Genomic DNA, 16,984 nt, shown 5'->3' on the forward strand with positions numbered 1-16,984 from the left:
TTTAGAATTCTGATACTTTTTTTCTCCACCTATGAGAAGTTAAAGATTTGATAGTTTCTCTAAAGAAGGAATGGATTTACAATGAAAAGATGAATAAGTAAGAGTAAATAATATATAAGCTTAAAAGAACAAAAGGAAGTAATTAATAGATAAGAGAAGAATGTAATGAATTAGAAAACAGTAGAATTGACATATAAATTCAATAACTGCTTTTTTTAAAGAAAAAAAAGTCAGATAGATTAAATAGATACATCCTAATCAAGAAAAAAAAACTTGGGCCGGCCCGGTGGCGCACTGCTATAGTGCGCCGCTTGGGAAGTGCCGTGGCGCTCCCGCCGAGGGTTCGGATCCCACATACAGACCGGCCGCTCACTGGCTGAGCGAGGGGCGGGAGCAACACCGAGGGTTGCGATCCCATGGCCGGTCCCGGTCCAGTACGGGCGCGACACTGAGGGTTGCGATCCGTTGCTGGTCACGAAAAAAGACAAAAAGGAAAAAAAAAAAAAAAAACTTGAGCAAGCAAGCTCAGATATAGACAGTCAAAGATGAGAATGGGAAAATAACCATAAAACCATAGATACAGAAGGAATTAAAAGGACTATGAAGATTCTTTGAATGACTCTCTGCAAATACATTTAAAAATGAATTATTTTATCAGACAATATAAAGTGACATAATTTTTTCAAAAGCAGAGAGAAAACTTAGTAACCATTGAAAAAATTCATATAATGGTCACAAGAAAGTGCTTCCTCAAAAATGCCATGTTCATACAGCTTCACAGATGAATCATTTCAAAACTTCAAGGAATAAATACGTTTTGTACTTTTTAAACTGTTCCAAATACTCCTATAGCAGTGAACACCGCAAGGGCCTGGATGTCGAGCTCCGTAGTACCATTCTCCACTAAAAGAAATTGGGCTTGTTGTTAAAATACCTGATTCCAGGCCAGGGTTAGGAAATGTATAAGGAAAGCTTCTGTGGATGGATTTGTGTCAGAAGAACCTAGGACCCAGCGTGAAAAGACTCCCATTGACCTTTGTTGGGTAATTGGAGCATCCGAAACATAATAATAAATAACCATTATAATTAATTGAATCATATTGAATATATAAAAATCCATGAGTTCTTAATGAACCTTAAATGAGAGCTAGTAACATAAAACCTTCTAGTCACCGTGGCAGTAGCTATACATCAATTCCTTACTCTAAAAAATGGTAATTAAAAGGATTAAAATAAACATTTATTCTGCATTTTCAGTAGGAATTGTATTTCGTGGTAACTACATATTCCTAGTTCATCAAGAAAAGCTCTTCTTTTTAGAGGAATGCTAGCTAATACAGAAGGGATGATAGAATTAGAAAAATTAGGCCAGCCCGGTGGCGCACTGCTACAGTGCGCCGCTTGGGAGTGCGGCGAAGCTCCCGCCAAGGGTTCGGATCCCACATACAGACCGGCCGCTCACTGGCTGAGAGAGGTGCGGGCGTGACACCGAGGGTTGCGATCCCGTTGCCGGTCCCGGTCCGGTACGGCGCCACACTTAGGGGTCTGTTCCGTTTCCAGTCACCTAAAAAGACAAAAAGGAAAAAAAAAAAGAATTAGAAAAACTAACATTTTACAAACCGTAAGAAAATATTCAGTTCAGACAAGGATCATTAATGGATGCTAAATCATTAAGACATAGTGTGACAAGGAACTATATTCACATGGTTCTAAATTATTTCCTATCATAGATTATTTGTCTAGTCAAAAGGGAAAAAATGAAACTTTACAGTGGAGGTATCCTACTGTCATCATCTGAAAACAGTCATCAATGTTAACATCATCACTAATAGCAGAATGATACAGTATCATAAGCTTCTCTATATTATGTAAAACTTAGTTTTAACATTTGAAAAATCAATCAATGTAGGGGCCGGCCCGGTGGCGCACTGCTACAGTGCGCCGCTTGGGAGTGTGGTGGCGCTCCCGCTGAGGGTTCGGATCCCACGTACAGACCGGGTCCCGCTCACTGGCTGAGCGAGGTGCGGGAGCAACACCGAGGGTTGCCATCCCGTTGCCGGTCTCGGTCCGGTACGGGCGCGACACTGAGGGTTGCAATCCGTTGCCGTACACGAAAAAAGACAAAAAGGGAAAAAAAAGAAAAATCAATCAATGTAATATACCATACAAATAGAATAAAAAACAAAACTACATGAGCAAAAGCATTTGACAAAATCCAGTACCCTTTCTTGATAAAAATATTTAACAAAGTAAGAATAGAAGGGAACTTCCTCAACCAGATAAGGGCATCTATGAAAAACTCACAGCTAATATTATACTTAATGGTGAAACACTGGATACTTTCCCTTTAAGAAAAGGAACAAGACAAGGATGTCTCTCTTGCCACATCTATTCAGTATTGTACTGGAAGTTCTACCAGGGTATTTAGGAAGAAAAAATAGTAAAAGATATCCAGATTGGAAAGGAAGAAGTAAAACTAGCTCTATTTGCAGATGACATGATTTTGTATGTAGAAATCCTATGGAATCCATAAAAAATTATTAGAACAAATCAAGTTCAGCAAGATTGCAGGATACAAGGTAATTCTACAGAAATCACTTGTATTTCTATGCATTAGCAATGAACAAAGATGAAATTAAAACAATTCCATTTATTATAGTATCAGAGAGTAAAATATTTAGGAAATTTAATAAAAGAAATGCAAAATTTATATTCTGAAAACTGTAAAACTCCTTTGAAAGAAATTAAAGATCTAAATAAATGTAAAAACATCCCATGTTTCTGAATCAGAAGGCTTAATATTGCTAAGATGGCAATACCCCCAAATAGATCTATATATATTCAATGCAATGCCTATTAGAATCCCAGCTGGAGCTTTTTGTTTTGTTTTTTTTTAAAGAAATTGACAAGCTAACCCTAAAATATATATACAATTGCAAGGGACCAAGAATAGGCAAACAATCTTGAAAAAGAACAGAGTTGGAGGATTCTGCTTCCCTATTTCAAAACTTACTACAAAGCAACAGTAATCAAAATGGTGTGTGGTATTGGCATAATGATAGACATGGATCAATGGAATAGAATTGAGAGCCAAGAAATAAATCTGCATACCTGTGGTCAACTGATTTTTGGCAAAGGTACCAAGACCATCCAATGGGAAAGAATAGTATTTCCACCAAGTGTTGCTAGGACAACTGGATATTACATGCAAAAGAATTAACTCAAAATGCATCAAAGACCTAAACGTAAGAGCTAAAACTATAAAACTCATTAAAAAAATATAGGAGTAAATCTTCATGACCTTAGATTTGGCAGTAGATTGATAGATATGACACCAATAGCATGAATTAAGAAAAAATAGATCAATTAGACTTCATCAAATTAAAAACTTTTGTGCTTTGAAGGACACTATCAAGAAAGTAAAAAGACGGCCCACAGAATAGGAGAAATATATTTGTAGATCACATAGCTGATTGGAGACTTATGTGTAGAACTTATGAAGAACTCTTAAAACTCAATATATATAAAAGACAACCCAATTTAAAAAATGAGCAAAGGGTCTGAATAGACATTTCTCCAAAGAAGAAATACAAATAGCCAATAATTGCATGAAAGATGCTCAACATCCTTAGTCATTAGGGAAATGCAAATCAAAACCACAGTGAAATACCCCTTCATACCCACTAAGGTGGTTATAATCAAAAAGGCAGATAATAACAAGTGTGTTGAAGAGGATGTGACAAAATTAGAATCCTCATATGCTGGGGTGGAAATATAAAATGATACAGCCACTTTGGAAAACAATCTGGCAATTCCTCAAATGGTTAAATGTGGAGTATATACTCAAAGGAATTGAAAACAGGCTTTCAGACAAATATTTGAATGTGAATATTCATAGCAGCCTTATTCATTATAGCCAAAATATGGAAACAACCCAAATGTCCATCAAATGATGAATGGTTGAACAACATGTGGTATATCCATATACCACCGGGCGCCACCGGGCCAGCCCATGGTTTTGTGGGTTTTTTTGAAGTGGTGAAAATGTTCTAAAACTGACTCTGGTAGTGGTTGATGTATCTGTGAATATACTAAAAACCATTGACTTGTACACTTTAAATGAGTGAGTTGATGGTATGTGAATTATATCACAGTAAAGCTGTTTAAAAAATTTAACTACATAGCCCTACTTATGAAATATTCTTGCTAAAATGTTTAACCTGAACTTCATAAAGTTTTCAGATTTAACTTCTGGTTATAGGAAATATGGAGGATAGATAAGAAAAACAATAGCTGAAGGAAAATAAATTTAGAATGTAGGACATTTAAAAATAAATTGAGAATGTAGGACTTTTTATAGGAAAACTGGCGAGGTCTCCTTCATGAAGAACAAAAAGCTCGGGCCGGCCCGGTGGCGCACTGCTACAGTGCCCCGCTTGGGAAGCGCGGTGGTGCTCCCGCCGAGGGTTCGGATCCCACATACAGACCGGTTCCCGCTCACTGGCTGAGCGAGGCGCGGGAGCAAAGCCAAGGGTTGCGATCCCGTTGCTGGTCCCGGTCCGGTCCGGTCCGGGGGCAACACTGAGGGTTGCGATCCATTGCTGGACACGGAAAAAGAAAAAAAGGAAAAAAAAAAAAAAAGAACAAAAAGCTGAGGTGGGAACGGGAGATTCTTTTTTTCTTCTCCCCCCAGTGCAGGGACCCCTTGACCTTCCTGTTTAACACGGTGCTCTAACACCTGAGCTCAACAGTTTCATTTAGATGTTCAATCAGATTCATTTAGCTGTAAATTACTTAAAAGACATAACAACTAAATGCAGTGTGTGGATCTTGTTCTCGGCACATATTTATAATAGATTTGGGGGACAATTAGGAACATTGAATATGGTATAGGTATTAGATGATATTTAGTTATTGATAATTTATTAGATGAAATAATGGTATTATTATTTTATAGGAAAATGTCCTTTTCTTTTTTAAGATACTTATCAAAGTATTTAGGGGTGAAATGTCACGATGGTTATGTTTTACCTTAAAATACTAGGAACAGAAAAAATGAAGCACATATGGAAAAATATTACATTATTAAATTTAGAGTAAAGGTATATTTATTATACTGGTCTTTCTATTTTTCTGTTTAAAAATTTTACTAACAAAAAGATGAAAAATTAAAATTAAAAAATCACTCAATTAGCTAAACACCAAACAAATAACAAAAGCATACAAATTGATCCAGAGCTGGGGATGAGGGGTAGTTTCCAAATTTGTTATAGAGAGCCAACATTATACTGATCTCAGATATGACAAAATATAGAAATTACAGGTCATTTTTATTAATTATTATTATGCTGAAATCCTGAATAAAACGTTAGCAGGTAAAATCAAGTATAAAAGAGTAATGTAACGTAACCATTCTTACATTCCTGGGATGAACCCCTCTTGGAATTCACCTGTGAAACATTTGGGATTGTACTCTTTGATAGCATTCTCAATTTCTTTCAGGGCTATTGGCCTCAAAATGGAAGCCATAAATCATGCTTAAGTTGAAACACTAATGTATTCCCATTATTAGTAGAGACCAGATAAAAGGACCATTGTTACTGTTATTTAACACTGTTCTGAAGTACTGTCAATCACATAGACAAAATAGAATGAACTAAGGTACATAAAGGAGGTGAAATAGTCTTAATTGTATATCTGGAAAACTCAAGAAAATTAACTGATAAAGAATTAGAAGCTATAGTATAGTCCAGTTATTGGTTACAGAATTTATATTAAAAATCATTAGTTTTTCTATTTAATGAATCCAGCAATTATTTCTTGAATGCCCTTACAAACAATACATTTTAGAAAATATAATGGAAGAAAAGATCTCATTCATTATGGCATCAAAAATGATAAAATACATAGGGAAACCAAGAAGAAATATGCCAGCTCTGCTTTAAGAAAACTTTAAAACTGTACCCTGGGCAAAAGAAAAAAAAAAAAATTAGAAGACGTACTTTATTCTTGGATTGGAAAATTCAGCATTACAAAGATAATTGTTTCTAAAATTAATCTATAAATTTAGTATATTCCCAATTAGAAGAACAACTGGATTTTGGGGGGGAAATTGACACACTAACTTGGTTCTTCTGGAAAAATAATTCACGAGAATTGCCAGGAAAAGCTGGAAAGAAGAGTTATGAGTGTGAATAGGCCTAATAGATTTTAAAATTTATTTGAGAGCTGTAGTAATCAAAACAATGTGACTCTTGGTACACGAACAGACAGTAGATAATGGAATAGAAGAGAATCTAAACCCAACGTGGTGATAAAGATATCATTTTAGGGGGCCGGCCCGGTGGCGCACTGCTACAGTGCGCCACTTGGGAGTGCAGCTGCGCTCCCGCTGAGGGTTCGGATCCCACATACAGACCGGTTCCCGCTCACTGGCTGAGCGAGGTGCAGGAGCAACACCGAGGATTGCGATCCCGTTGCCGGTCCCGGTCCGGTACGGGTGCGACACTGAGGGTTGCGATCCGTTGCCGGACACAAAAAAAGACAAAAAGGGAAAAAAAAAAGATATCATTTTAGATTGGTAGGAGTACCTGGCTGTCCATTTGAGGGAAAAAAGCTTAATATCAGATAAATTCCACAAATGTCAAAGATTTGAAGTTTTTTTTTAGAGAAGAAAGAAATTATAAACTTATTAGAAGAAAATGTGGGTGAATTAAGAAAAAAAAACTTGAAGCAAATGGTCCTTTGTTAGATTTTTGAAAATTTCAGAAGCTATACAAAGGAAAAGATTGTCAAATTTGAGTCCACAAAAATTTACAACTTCTTTATAACTAATAACTAAGTCATGAGGTAAGTGACAGACTAAGAAAATTATTGCAATATGTCACAATGGGTAATGGTCTATCATTAAGAACCCCCTTTTATTCTGTATATCTGTGCGATGAGAGCAATCACGTGTGTATTATACCCTATTTTACAAAATCCTAAAGGGAAAGAAATGCAAGAATTATATTTGGAGAACTAAAACATCTTCCTTTCTCTTGAGTAGAAGCAGTAGACCACAATAGCACAGGCACTAAGACAGGTGTTCTTAGTTTGATTTATAACCCCACAAAGTTCTGTGACTTTGGCAAAGTTATTCATCGTTTCTGTACTTCAGTTTCTTTCTCTAAAGTGGAAATATTAGCATCTTCTTCACAGGGCTGTGGTGTTTAAATGTGATAATACATGTAGAGTACTTAGTCTTAGAATATGCTTGGCATATTGCAAGAGCCCAGTTAATGTTAACTGTTATTGTTAGCTATCATCATCATCATCATCATCATCATCACCAATACTTTCAATATCTAGTTATTTTCCCATTATTTGTACTTACTCTGATACTAATAACACCTCTCATTTGTGTAATATTTTAGATTTAACAAAAGTTCTTCCACATGCATTATATCATTTTATTATCATTACTACTTTTATGAGGTAGACACAGTAGCCCCATTTTACAGATGTGGAAACAGAGCCTCAGTAAAGTTAAATGACTTGCTCAGGTTTGCCTATCTAGCCAGTGGCAGACTTGGGCCTGAAATTCAGATCTCTAGTTTCTGGGCATCAGCACATTTTTTTTAAAGCTTGAATTTGGAAATAATTTCAAATTTGCAAAAAATTGCAAAAATAAAAATATTACAAAGAATACACATAGACCCATTTCCCATTCACCTATTGGGTTAGCATTTTACCCCACTTTATCATTTAGCACTCTATTTTTCAGTTGCCTCTTCTTTCTTACTCATTTACTTGTCCTGATCCCAAATGATTATTCCTTCATTTGAGAAATATTTATCGTGTTTATTACTTGATTAATTATGATCAGTGTCCATTAGCCGAAACATTCTATCCATTTTAACCCTTTTGGTACATTCTATTGTTTTGTTTTAAGAGCTCTTTTAATTCTGATTATTTTTATTTCCTCCTCTCAATATTTTTTAAAGCATATTGGAATATTTTGGCATATAATCAGAGGGTACTTTGTAACTTGATTTTTATGTCCTCTTCATTTCATAACTGGTCTTTCCAGAATAACATTTTTGAACTTAAAAGTAGCTGAGGAAGTTGGCTTAGGGAGTTTATAAAACCAATCCCCTGACCCCCAGCCATGGGGTTCCAGTTTGTTTGGGGTTTTTCTGAATCATAGGACCTCAGAATACTGAATTCAGTCCCAAACTAACCTGATCTTGGATTTCTTTGGATTTATAATTAGATTCAGAAAGTTATTGGTTATTCAGACTTATCCTGAAGGTACATCTGGATATTCTGGAAATGATTCATGATCTGGATGTGAGAGAAGGGCACCTATGGCTAGCATATAACTAATCAGTTCAGCAGCACAAACAGTTCTGTATACTTCGTATTTTGTTTATCCTACTTTGGTGAATGTGAAATCCATACTCTGCCAGGTGCATGGCCTTGTGCCAGGCCCAGTTGGGATTTACCAAGTGTAACCAGACCTGGCTGATACTAATAGCCTATCATCCAGCATTTGGCATATCTTTTGAAGAGAGGATCCTCTCCACTATATGTAAATGCAGTTTATAATGATGATCACTGCATGATAGAGTTACTATAAGGAGTACACGGGATGCCCCATGTAGACAGGGCAGCGCTGTGCATAGAATACTGCATGGAGCCCCAAAGATGTCCTTGGAGCAAACCTCACAGATGCCACCATCAAGCAAGCCTGTAAAGTGCTGCACACGTTGCCGCCCTGGACAGTTACAAACACATTAGCATAGTAAACGCTCTGAGAAGTCTTACAGCAGAAGCCTTTTTCATGTTTGATTAAACCAGTGTTTCCCAATTATTTAACTACAGAATCTGTTTGTTTGTTTGTTTGTTTTGTTTTCACTTAGGTTATAACCCTTCTTTTCCCTCTAGGATTTTATTTTCTAAGTTATAAATACTTTTCTTGAAGATTTCTTACATACTCCCAGATCTCTCCCAAAGAAATCAGCTTCTGATACAATATCGAAGAAATGAGTAGTTTCTCTGCATGCTTCACCTCAGATTACTTATATGAAGAAAGGAAATGTTGAGCTGAAAAAAGATAAGAAACAGGAATGCAGTGGACCAATATTGGTCTTAGTACCTTAGCATTCTTTTTTTTTCCTTTTTTTTCACATCAAGTGAAGCAGTAGGAGTGGAAAAAGGACAAAGAAATCTGTAACTGGTTGTGATCAATTTAGTTGTAAACACCACTGTGCTTGGACCCGCCTGTGACTCTTTTTTATCTCTCTCTAACAAAGGCTTCTGAGCAAAATCTCCAGAAAAAAGATGACAAGTTGAAGAGAGGGTAAACAATTGAAATCATGAAGCTTTGGGGAGGGAGACAGAATAGATGCTAAAGAGTAAGTGGGTAGGTTAGTGGTTTGGTAAACACAGAATAAATACAGTTTATTAGTACAGTCTATAGAACCTAGATTAAAATTTGATGTTTAAAGCCTTATTCTGAGTTGCTACTGAATTTTTTTTGTCTTAAAGACCTACTTTATATTTTTTCTGTTTACTCCCTTTTTTAAACAGCTTATTGAGATGTAATTTTCATACCCATAAAAAATTTATCCATTTAAAATATATACAATTCAGTGGGTTTTTTAGTATATTCAGTTATGTAATCATCACTGCAGTCAATTATAGAAATTTTCATCACCCCATAAAGAAACTCTGTACCCATTAGAAGTCACTCTCCATTTCTCCACAACTCCCCATCATTAGGTAACCATTTAAGACTTTCTGTCTCTATAAATTTGCCTATTCTGGACGTTGAAAAAAAAAATAGAACCATATAGTATGTGGTCTTTTGTGATTGGCATCTTTCACTTAACGTAATGTTTTCAAGGCTTATCTGTGTTGTGGCATGTACTTCATTCCTTATGGCCAAATAATATTATATTGTGTAGATATACCACATTTTATTTCTTTATTCATAATTTGATGGACATTTGGGTTGTTTCCACTTTTTCGCTATTATGAGTAATGTTGCTATGAACATTTGTGTATAAATTTTTGTGTGGACATAGGTTTTTACTTCTCTTGGGTATATACCTGGGGGTGGAATTGCTGTGTTATGAGGTAACTATGCTTAACATTTTGAGCAACTGCCAAACTATTTTCCAGAACGGCTGCACCATTTTATATTTCCACCAGTAGTGTGTAACAATCCCAATTTCTCCACATCCTGGCCACCACTTGTTATTATCCACAGTTTTTATTGTAGCCACCCAAGGAGGTGTGAACTGATATCTCACTGTGGTTTTGGTTTGCATTCCCTAAAGGCTTATCATGGGGAGCATTCAAATGCATTTTATAATGGATTGGTTTGACAAGACTTTTATTAATGTTCTGTAATGAAAAGAATATTGTTTTTTGTGGGAGTCAAAAGACCCAGGTTTTAGTCTAGCTTCTGCTATTTATAGACTCTTTGACCTTGAATGGGTTCCTTTTTTTTTTTTGGTGTGTGGTTAAAAAATACTTAACATTAAATTTACCGTCTTAACCATTTTTAAGAATACAGTTCAGCAGTATTAAGTATATTCACATTGTTGTGCAACGGAACTCAAGAACATTTTCATCTTGTAATACTGAAACTCTATACCCACTAAACTCTAATTCTCCCTCCCCCCAGCCCTTGGCAAACCATCTTTCTACCTTCTGTTTCTATGATTGTGACTCCTTTAGATACTTCATATGAGCAGTCATACAGTATTTGTCCTTTTGTGACTGGCTAGGTTCCTTTTAAATGTCATTAATACCTGTTCTGCCTTCTTACAGAATGGCCATAAGGATCTGTTGAAATAAATTATGAGGAAAGTTTTTAAAAGCTATAAGGAATAACTAATTGTTATATGATATTGTCATAATTAGGCTACTCAGAAAGGCAGAGAAGAACATAGGGAGAGTATCACTAAAGGGGGCTCAATGGTTCTGCCTTCTTTCCGTTCTGTCACCTGTAGCTCCAACTTGGCCACAAAGGGTTAAGCTAAACTCTTGTGAATAGCAGTCCTCTTGAGCTCAACTTGAATTTATTTCTGGAGGATGCTGTAATAAACTCATTAAAGTGATTATTTTAAAATAATAACATTATCTTCCTCATCCATTTATTTGTATACAGTCTTGTATGCTTTTCCCTGTTTCCTTACAGAATCCACGTTGTCCATTAAACGAAGAGGTAATTGCCCAAGCCAGGAAAATATTTCCTTCAGTGATAAAATACATTGTAGAAATGACTATATGGGAAGAGGAAAAAGAACTGCCTCCTGAACTCCAGATAAGGTGGGGAAAATTGTCGAAAGGGATGAGTTTTAGTTACGGTTACATTGCAAAATAAGTGTTGAATAACTGTTCTTGTTATTTACTGATTACCTTATTATCATTATGAATAATAGAGAATTATCTCAGGAATATTTTCATTTTTAATTTTATTTTTTTCAGGAATTTTTATTTTTTAAATGTCCATTTATATGAGATGCTTTGCTAGGCACTATAGAGAAGTTAAGCTGAAAGAGCCAATTGGGTTTTTTTTAGAATTTTTAGGGAAAAAAATCAACATTTTGGGGTCTTGTTCTAAATGATTTATAGGGATCTAGCAGCCTCTCATCCTAGTATATAAGTAAATTGCCCAGTTTGGTCCTGGCTTAGACCAACTTCCAGGTTCTTCAAGAGGTTTGTGACGAAGGTAGGGAGTTCAGAACAGTGTGTCTCCCTTTAGCCTAGGTCTTTAGCCCAGGCCTTTAACCCTTTTACTGAGGAAGAAAAGTTCGATGATGGGAATGAGGAAATATCCCTTTCCCTCGTGCTTCAGTATCTAGAATTATTGAAATTGTAGGGATTTAACATTTTTTAGCTGAAACTCAGCAATTTCTACCCAGGTTTCTTTCTTTCTTTCTTTCTTTTTTTTTTTTTTTTGGCAGCTGGTCAAAATTTTCTGTCTATAGAAGCTAACATTTTAAGCAAAATTCAGGTCAAATGATTCCTATAGTTTGCCAATCATTTAAAGAATTTCAAGTCAAGGTATTCTTGAGATTTTCTAATGTACAAGTCCTTGGTTTAAAATTCCTTCTGGAAAACATGCCACTGAAAAACATTTTCTTGAATTATAATCCACAGTGCAAAAAAGTCTTCAATGTGCTGTTTTATTAAATGTGCTGTTTGAAAGTGACTGACTATTTAATATTTTAGTATTAGTATATGTATCAGGACATTAGAGCAGTTAAAAAATTTTTTTTTTTTCCTTTTTGTCTTTTTTCGTGTCCGGCAACGGATCGCAACCCTCAGTGTTGCGCCCGTACCGGACCAGGACCGGCAACGGGATCGCAACCCTCGGCGTTGCTCCCACACCTCGCTCAGCCAGTGAGCGGGAACCGGTCTGTATGTGGGATCCGAACCCTCGGCGGGAGCGCCACCACGCTCCCAAGCAGCGCACTGTAGCAGTGCGCCACCGGGCCGGCCCCCTCAGCAATTTCAAATAGTCATAAATCTTTAAGTGACAGTAATATTTGCTCTTAATTCACAGATGCAAGGAAGAATTCTGGATCTGATATGAAAATACAGTTTGAACCTTATGAGAATTTTTCTACCTGTGAAGAAATTAGGAATTTAACATAATTGAAGCACAAATCTGAATACAGCCATTCTTTGAGTTTACTGGGGTTTTTTCTTTGTTTTGTTTTTAGAGGGAGAGAGAATTACAAAATTTAATTTATAGACATATAAATGTATTATTTTGACTCTTTCTGGGCCTTAAACTGCTTGGAAATAAAGTTTACGAGAAATTGTGTCCACAGATATTTTAATTTCAAATAGGTGATAATGTCAGTTAAACATTTTAAGAGCTTTGTGTCCAATAAATATTTTCTTTGAGTGTCATGTCAGTGCTCAAAAAGTTTTGGATTTTGGAGCATTTGTGATTTCAGGTTTTCAGATTAGGGATACTCCACCTGTATTAAAGACAGACTGCCACTAAACTGACATTTCTGAAAGTAAAAAGGAAAATTGGAGGAAAAACATGGAAAAGGCAGTATTTTTTATCAGGGTTTTTAAAATCCCATGGCAGTATACCTCTTAAAATCATTTCCTGTGTCAGTATTATAGTGTTACTTTTCTACGTATAGGAAACTACATGGTGTTGCTTCAGCACAGACGTTTTAATTACTTTTGTCTACTTTTTACTTTTTCCTTTATTTGTTGCAGTATCTGAATATATATCTTTTTTTAAAACAGGGAGAAAAATGAAAAATACTATTGTGTTCTTTTCAATGATGAACACCATTCATATGACCATGTCATATACAGCCTACAAAGAGCTCTTGACTGTGAACTCGCAGAGGCCCAGTTGCACACCACTGCCATAGACAAAGAGGTTTGTGGTCTCCATTTGAATTATACTGCTGTTGGGGCTGGCTAGTTAGCTCACTTGGGAGAGCATGTTGTTGAGAACACCAGGTCAAGGGTTCAGATCCCTGTAGTGGGCAGTCACCAAAAAAATAAATAAATAATAAAAAATGAATTATGCTGCTCTCTTACATCAGCTTCTTGGCAGTCAGGTGTTAACTGAGCCCTTGCCAAGTGCCTTAGTATTATGTTAGGTACAATGATCCTCTCTCCATTTATTCCCTACGTCCTAGGTAAATCAGTTGGAATTTTGACTTTTTGTATGTGTTATAGTTTTAGATAACTATAACTTTCCTCTTTTATTCTAAATAATTAGAAAGTTACTGAATATGTTTGACAAAGTATAGGTAAGAATGTCAGGTCAACTTTCATCTGTTCCTATAATTATTCATTGAATGAATGAATAAATGCATGAATTATGAAAAGTTGATCATTTCTGAGGTTTTAATGTGGTTTATTTAAATTAATTTTGGAAAAATATTAATTCTGTGACTCAACTTTTATTTAACATCCTTTCGAAGCAAAATGGATTCTTCAGGTGATACAGGTATATAAAAGGAACATTAACCTAATCCCTGCCCTTGAGAGGAGTGTAATCTAGTAGAAGAAGCAGCATAACATTACTAACTCAAAATTCTTTATTTTCCTTGTGTATTTTTTTTTTTTTCCTTTTTTTGTCTTTTTTCGTGACCGGCAACGGATCGCAACCCTCAGTGTCACGCCCGTACCGGACCGGGACCGGCAATGGGATCGCAACCCTTGGTGTTGTGCCCGCACCTCGCTCAGCCAGTGAGCGGCCGGTCTGTATATGGGATCCGAACCCTCGGCGGGAGCACCGCCGCGCTCCCAAGCGGCTCACTGTAGCAGTGCGCCACCGGGCCGGCCCCCTTGTGTATTTTTTTTTAAGCAGGAGGTTTAATATAGAATTAGAGCAGGTGTTTAACTTCCTTTTTTGTGCTACTTATGTATGTCTATGTGATTGCATATCATTAATGAAAGGGCAAATTAAGTAAAAAAATAAATAAATAAAAGGATATGAACAGTTAAAAATAATAATATTAGCCAACATTTACCAAGCATTTACATGTGTCAGACATGGTGTACTTTATGTGTAATATCTTGTTTAATCCTGAGAACAACCCTTTGAGATATACCATTTTTATTTCTATTTCATAAACCTGTGCCTAGTACCTTGCGGACGAAGAGGATCAATATCTTGGCACACCTATAACCCTTTCCAAGTACCTGAGAATTCTGGTTAGAACGGTGCTTTCAAACTTTAGTTTTCATGTGAATCCTATGAAGATTTTACTAAAAATGCAGATTCCAATTTTAGTAGGTTTTATGTGGGTTATGCAGTTCATTTCTAACAAGTGAAAACCACTGAAATTGGTCATCCTCATATTGAGAGCAAGATATCCCTGGCCAATGGTCCTCTGACTTCTGCTTGAGTATTTAGAGAGTTTGGCTCTCTCTCTGTCTGCTTGTTAGACAACTTTCATTCTTAGAAAAAAAAAGTTTTTTTTCTATGTTCAGCCAAAATATGAGTCCATGTATTTTCAGACTAATTTCTTTTAGAACAACCCAGAAAAGATCTTTTTCTTTCAGAAAGCCCTTCAAATAGTTTAAGAAATCTTATAATTTCTTATGGCTGCTTTCTTCTATTTTCTTCAACTGTTTGTCTTGTGATAATAAACTGATACTGGTCAAGCTCTGTTTCCTTCTCTCCACGCCTCCCCCCGGATAAATACTGGTTTGTCAAAGATCCTCTTCAAATGTGGTACTCTGAATCAGTTCACTAAACATCAGTTTCACTAAAGGCAGTTTGAGGTGAAAGATGAGTCAGATTGTTTTCTGCCTTCAGAGAATTATTCTCTGCCATTATTATGAAAGAAAACATTCAGGAAAATTTTAAAAATGTAACGGTAGTCTTTCCCAGTCCACATTTTGCCATCTATGTGCAAAGTTAACGTAGATTGTAAGAGAAAATCTTGGTCAAAATCAAGATACAGTATTTCTATAGTATTATTGTGAGCTACCATGATCCTAGGACTCTGAGAACACATGCTGGTATGACAAACCGACTCTCTAGAAGAGTTGGCTTGGGAAAGCATGGGACTGGGCTTTGTTGGCTTTCAAATAGAATGGAAAGATCTAGGTATCCCAAATCTTTGTCCAATCTCTTCCTAGCCTTTATACCTTCCCCTACTTTTTTCTTTACTACTCTCCTCTACAGTTAAAATTGAGAAGGCTCGTGGCTACAGCTAACCTACCTACTAGTGGGTTGACTTGTTTTTGAGTCCCAAGTCTCTATAATGTGATGCAAAAAAAGCTTTTTAATAAATGATCGCTTGGGGGTGGCTGGTTAGCTCAATTGGTTAGAGCATGGTGCTGGTAACACCGAGGTCCAGGGTTTGATCCCTGTACTGGCCAGCCGCCATATAAATAAATAAATAGCCACCAAGTAAATACATACATACATACATGCATCCTTATTCAAAAGGGAAAATAGGACATTAGGTAATGTTGTATACGATATTAAGGTGAAAAATGTACTTCTTGGCTATATGAGATTGTGTTGCAGTCAGTCTGTTTGACAAACCTATAAAGATTTATACTTGTAATTCTGTTTTCAGCTATAGGATGAGAATAAAGGGAACCTTTTAGAAATCACTTGGGAATTTTTTTTCCAAAGTAGACATACCAGCCCAAACCTAGTAAATTATTAGAATTGGGGGTATATGGAGAAGAGGAAGGGAAAGAAAGACCCATGTATTTTGAAAAAATTGCCTCCCTCCAATTGATTTACTTCCATCCCATTTTTTTGGTCATTAAAATGAAAAAATTTTAATGGTGGTAAAATCCACAAAAATGTAAGTTAACATCTTAACCAATTTTTATGTGTACAGTACAGTAGTGTTTAACTATATGCACATGGTTTTGCAACAGATCTCTAGAACTTTTCATATTGCAAAACTGAAACTGTGTCTACTGAACCTCCCTTTTATCCCATCTCCCCATCCCTTGGCAACCACCACTCTATTTTCTAAGAGTTTAACTGTTTTACATATCTCATATAAGAGGATCATGTGATGTTTGTCTTTTTGTGACTGGTTTATTTCACTTAGTACAGTGTCCTCAAAGTTCATCCATGTTATAGCATATGACAGGATTTCCTTCTTTTTCAAGGCCGAATAATATTGTGTGTGTGTGTGTGTGTGTGTGTACACACACACACCACATTTTGTTTATCCATTCATCCATTGATGAACACTTGAGTTGTTCCTACATTTTGGCTATTGTAAATAATACTTTTATGAATATGAATGTAAAAATATCTGTTTGAGTCCTCATTTTTAATTCCTTTGGGCTCCATTGATGAACACTTGAGTTGTTCCTACATTTTGGCTATTGTAAATAATACTTTTATGAACATGAATGTAAAAATATCTGTTTGAGTCCTCATTTTTAATTCCTTTGGGTTTATATCCAAAAATGGAATTGCTGGATCATATGAGAATTCTATGTTTAATTTTTTGAGGAA

The 16,984-nt window shown here is 36.0% G+C and overlaps 1 protein-coding gene across 1 annotated transcript in view; it reads left to right on the forward strand.

Annotated features, from left to right (window-relative positions):
* Nucleotides 1-16,984, forward strand: part of UBR1 (ubiquitin protein ligase E3 component n-recognin 1) — a 143,251-nt gene that overhangs the window by 34,539 nt on the left and 91,728 nt on the right. Inside the window, exons 5-6 of the mRNA XM_008574027.1 lie at nucleotides 11,192-11,322; nucleotides 13,270-13,408. Of these exons, the coding sequence (XP_008572249.1) occupies nucleotides 11,192-11,322; nucleotides 13,270-13,408 (270 nt within the window). The remainder of the gene's footprint in view (nucleotides 1-11,191; nucleotides 11,323-13,269; nucleotides 13,409-16,984) is intronic.

The sequence above is a fragment of the Galeopterus variegatus genome, unplaced genomic scaffold (genome assembly GCF_000696425.1).
Source record: "Galeopterus variegatus unplaced genomic scaffold, G_variegatus-3.0.2 Scaffold984, whole genome shotgun sequence".
NCBI classification, from domain to species: Eukaryota; Metazoa; Chordata; class Mammalia; order Dermoptera; family Cynocephalidae; genus Galeopterus; species Galeopterus variegatus.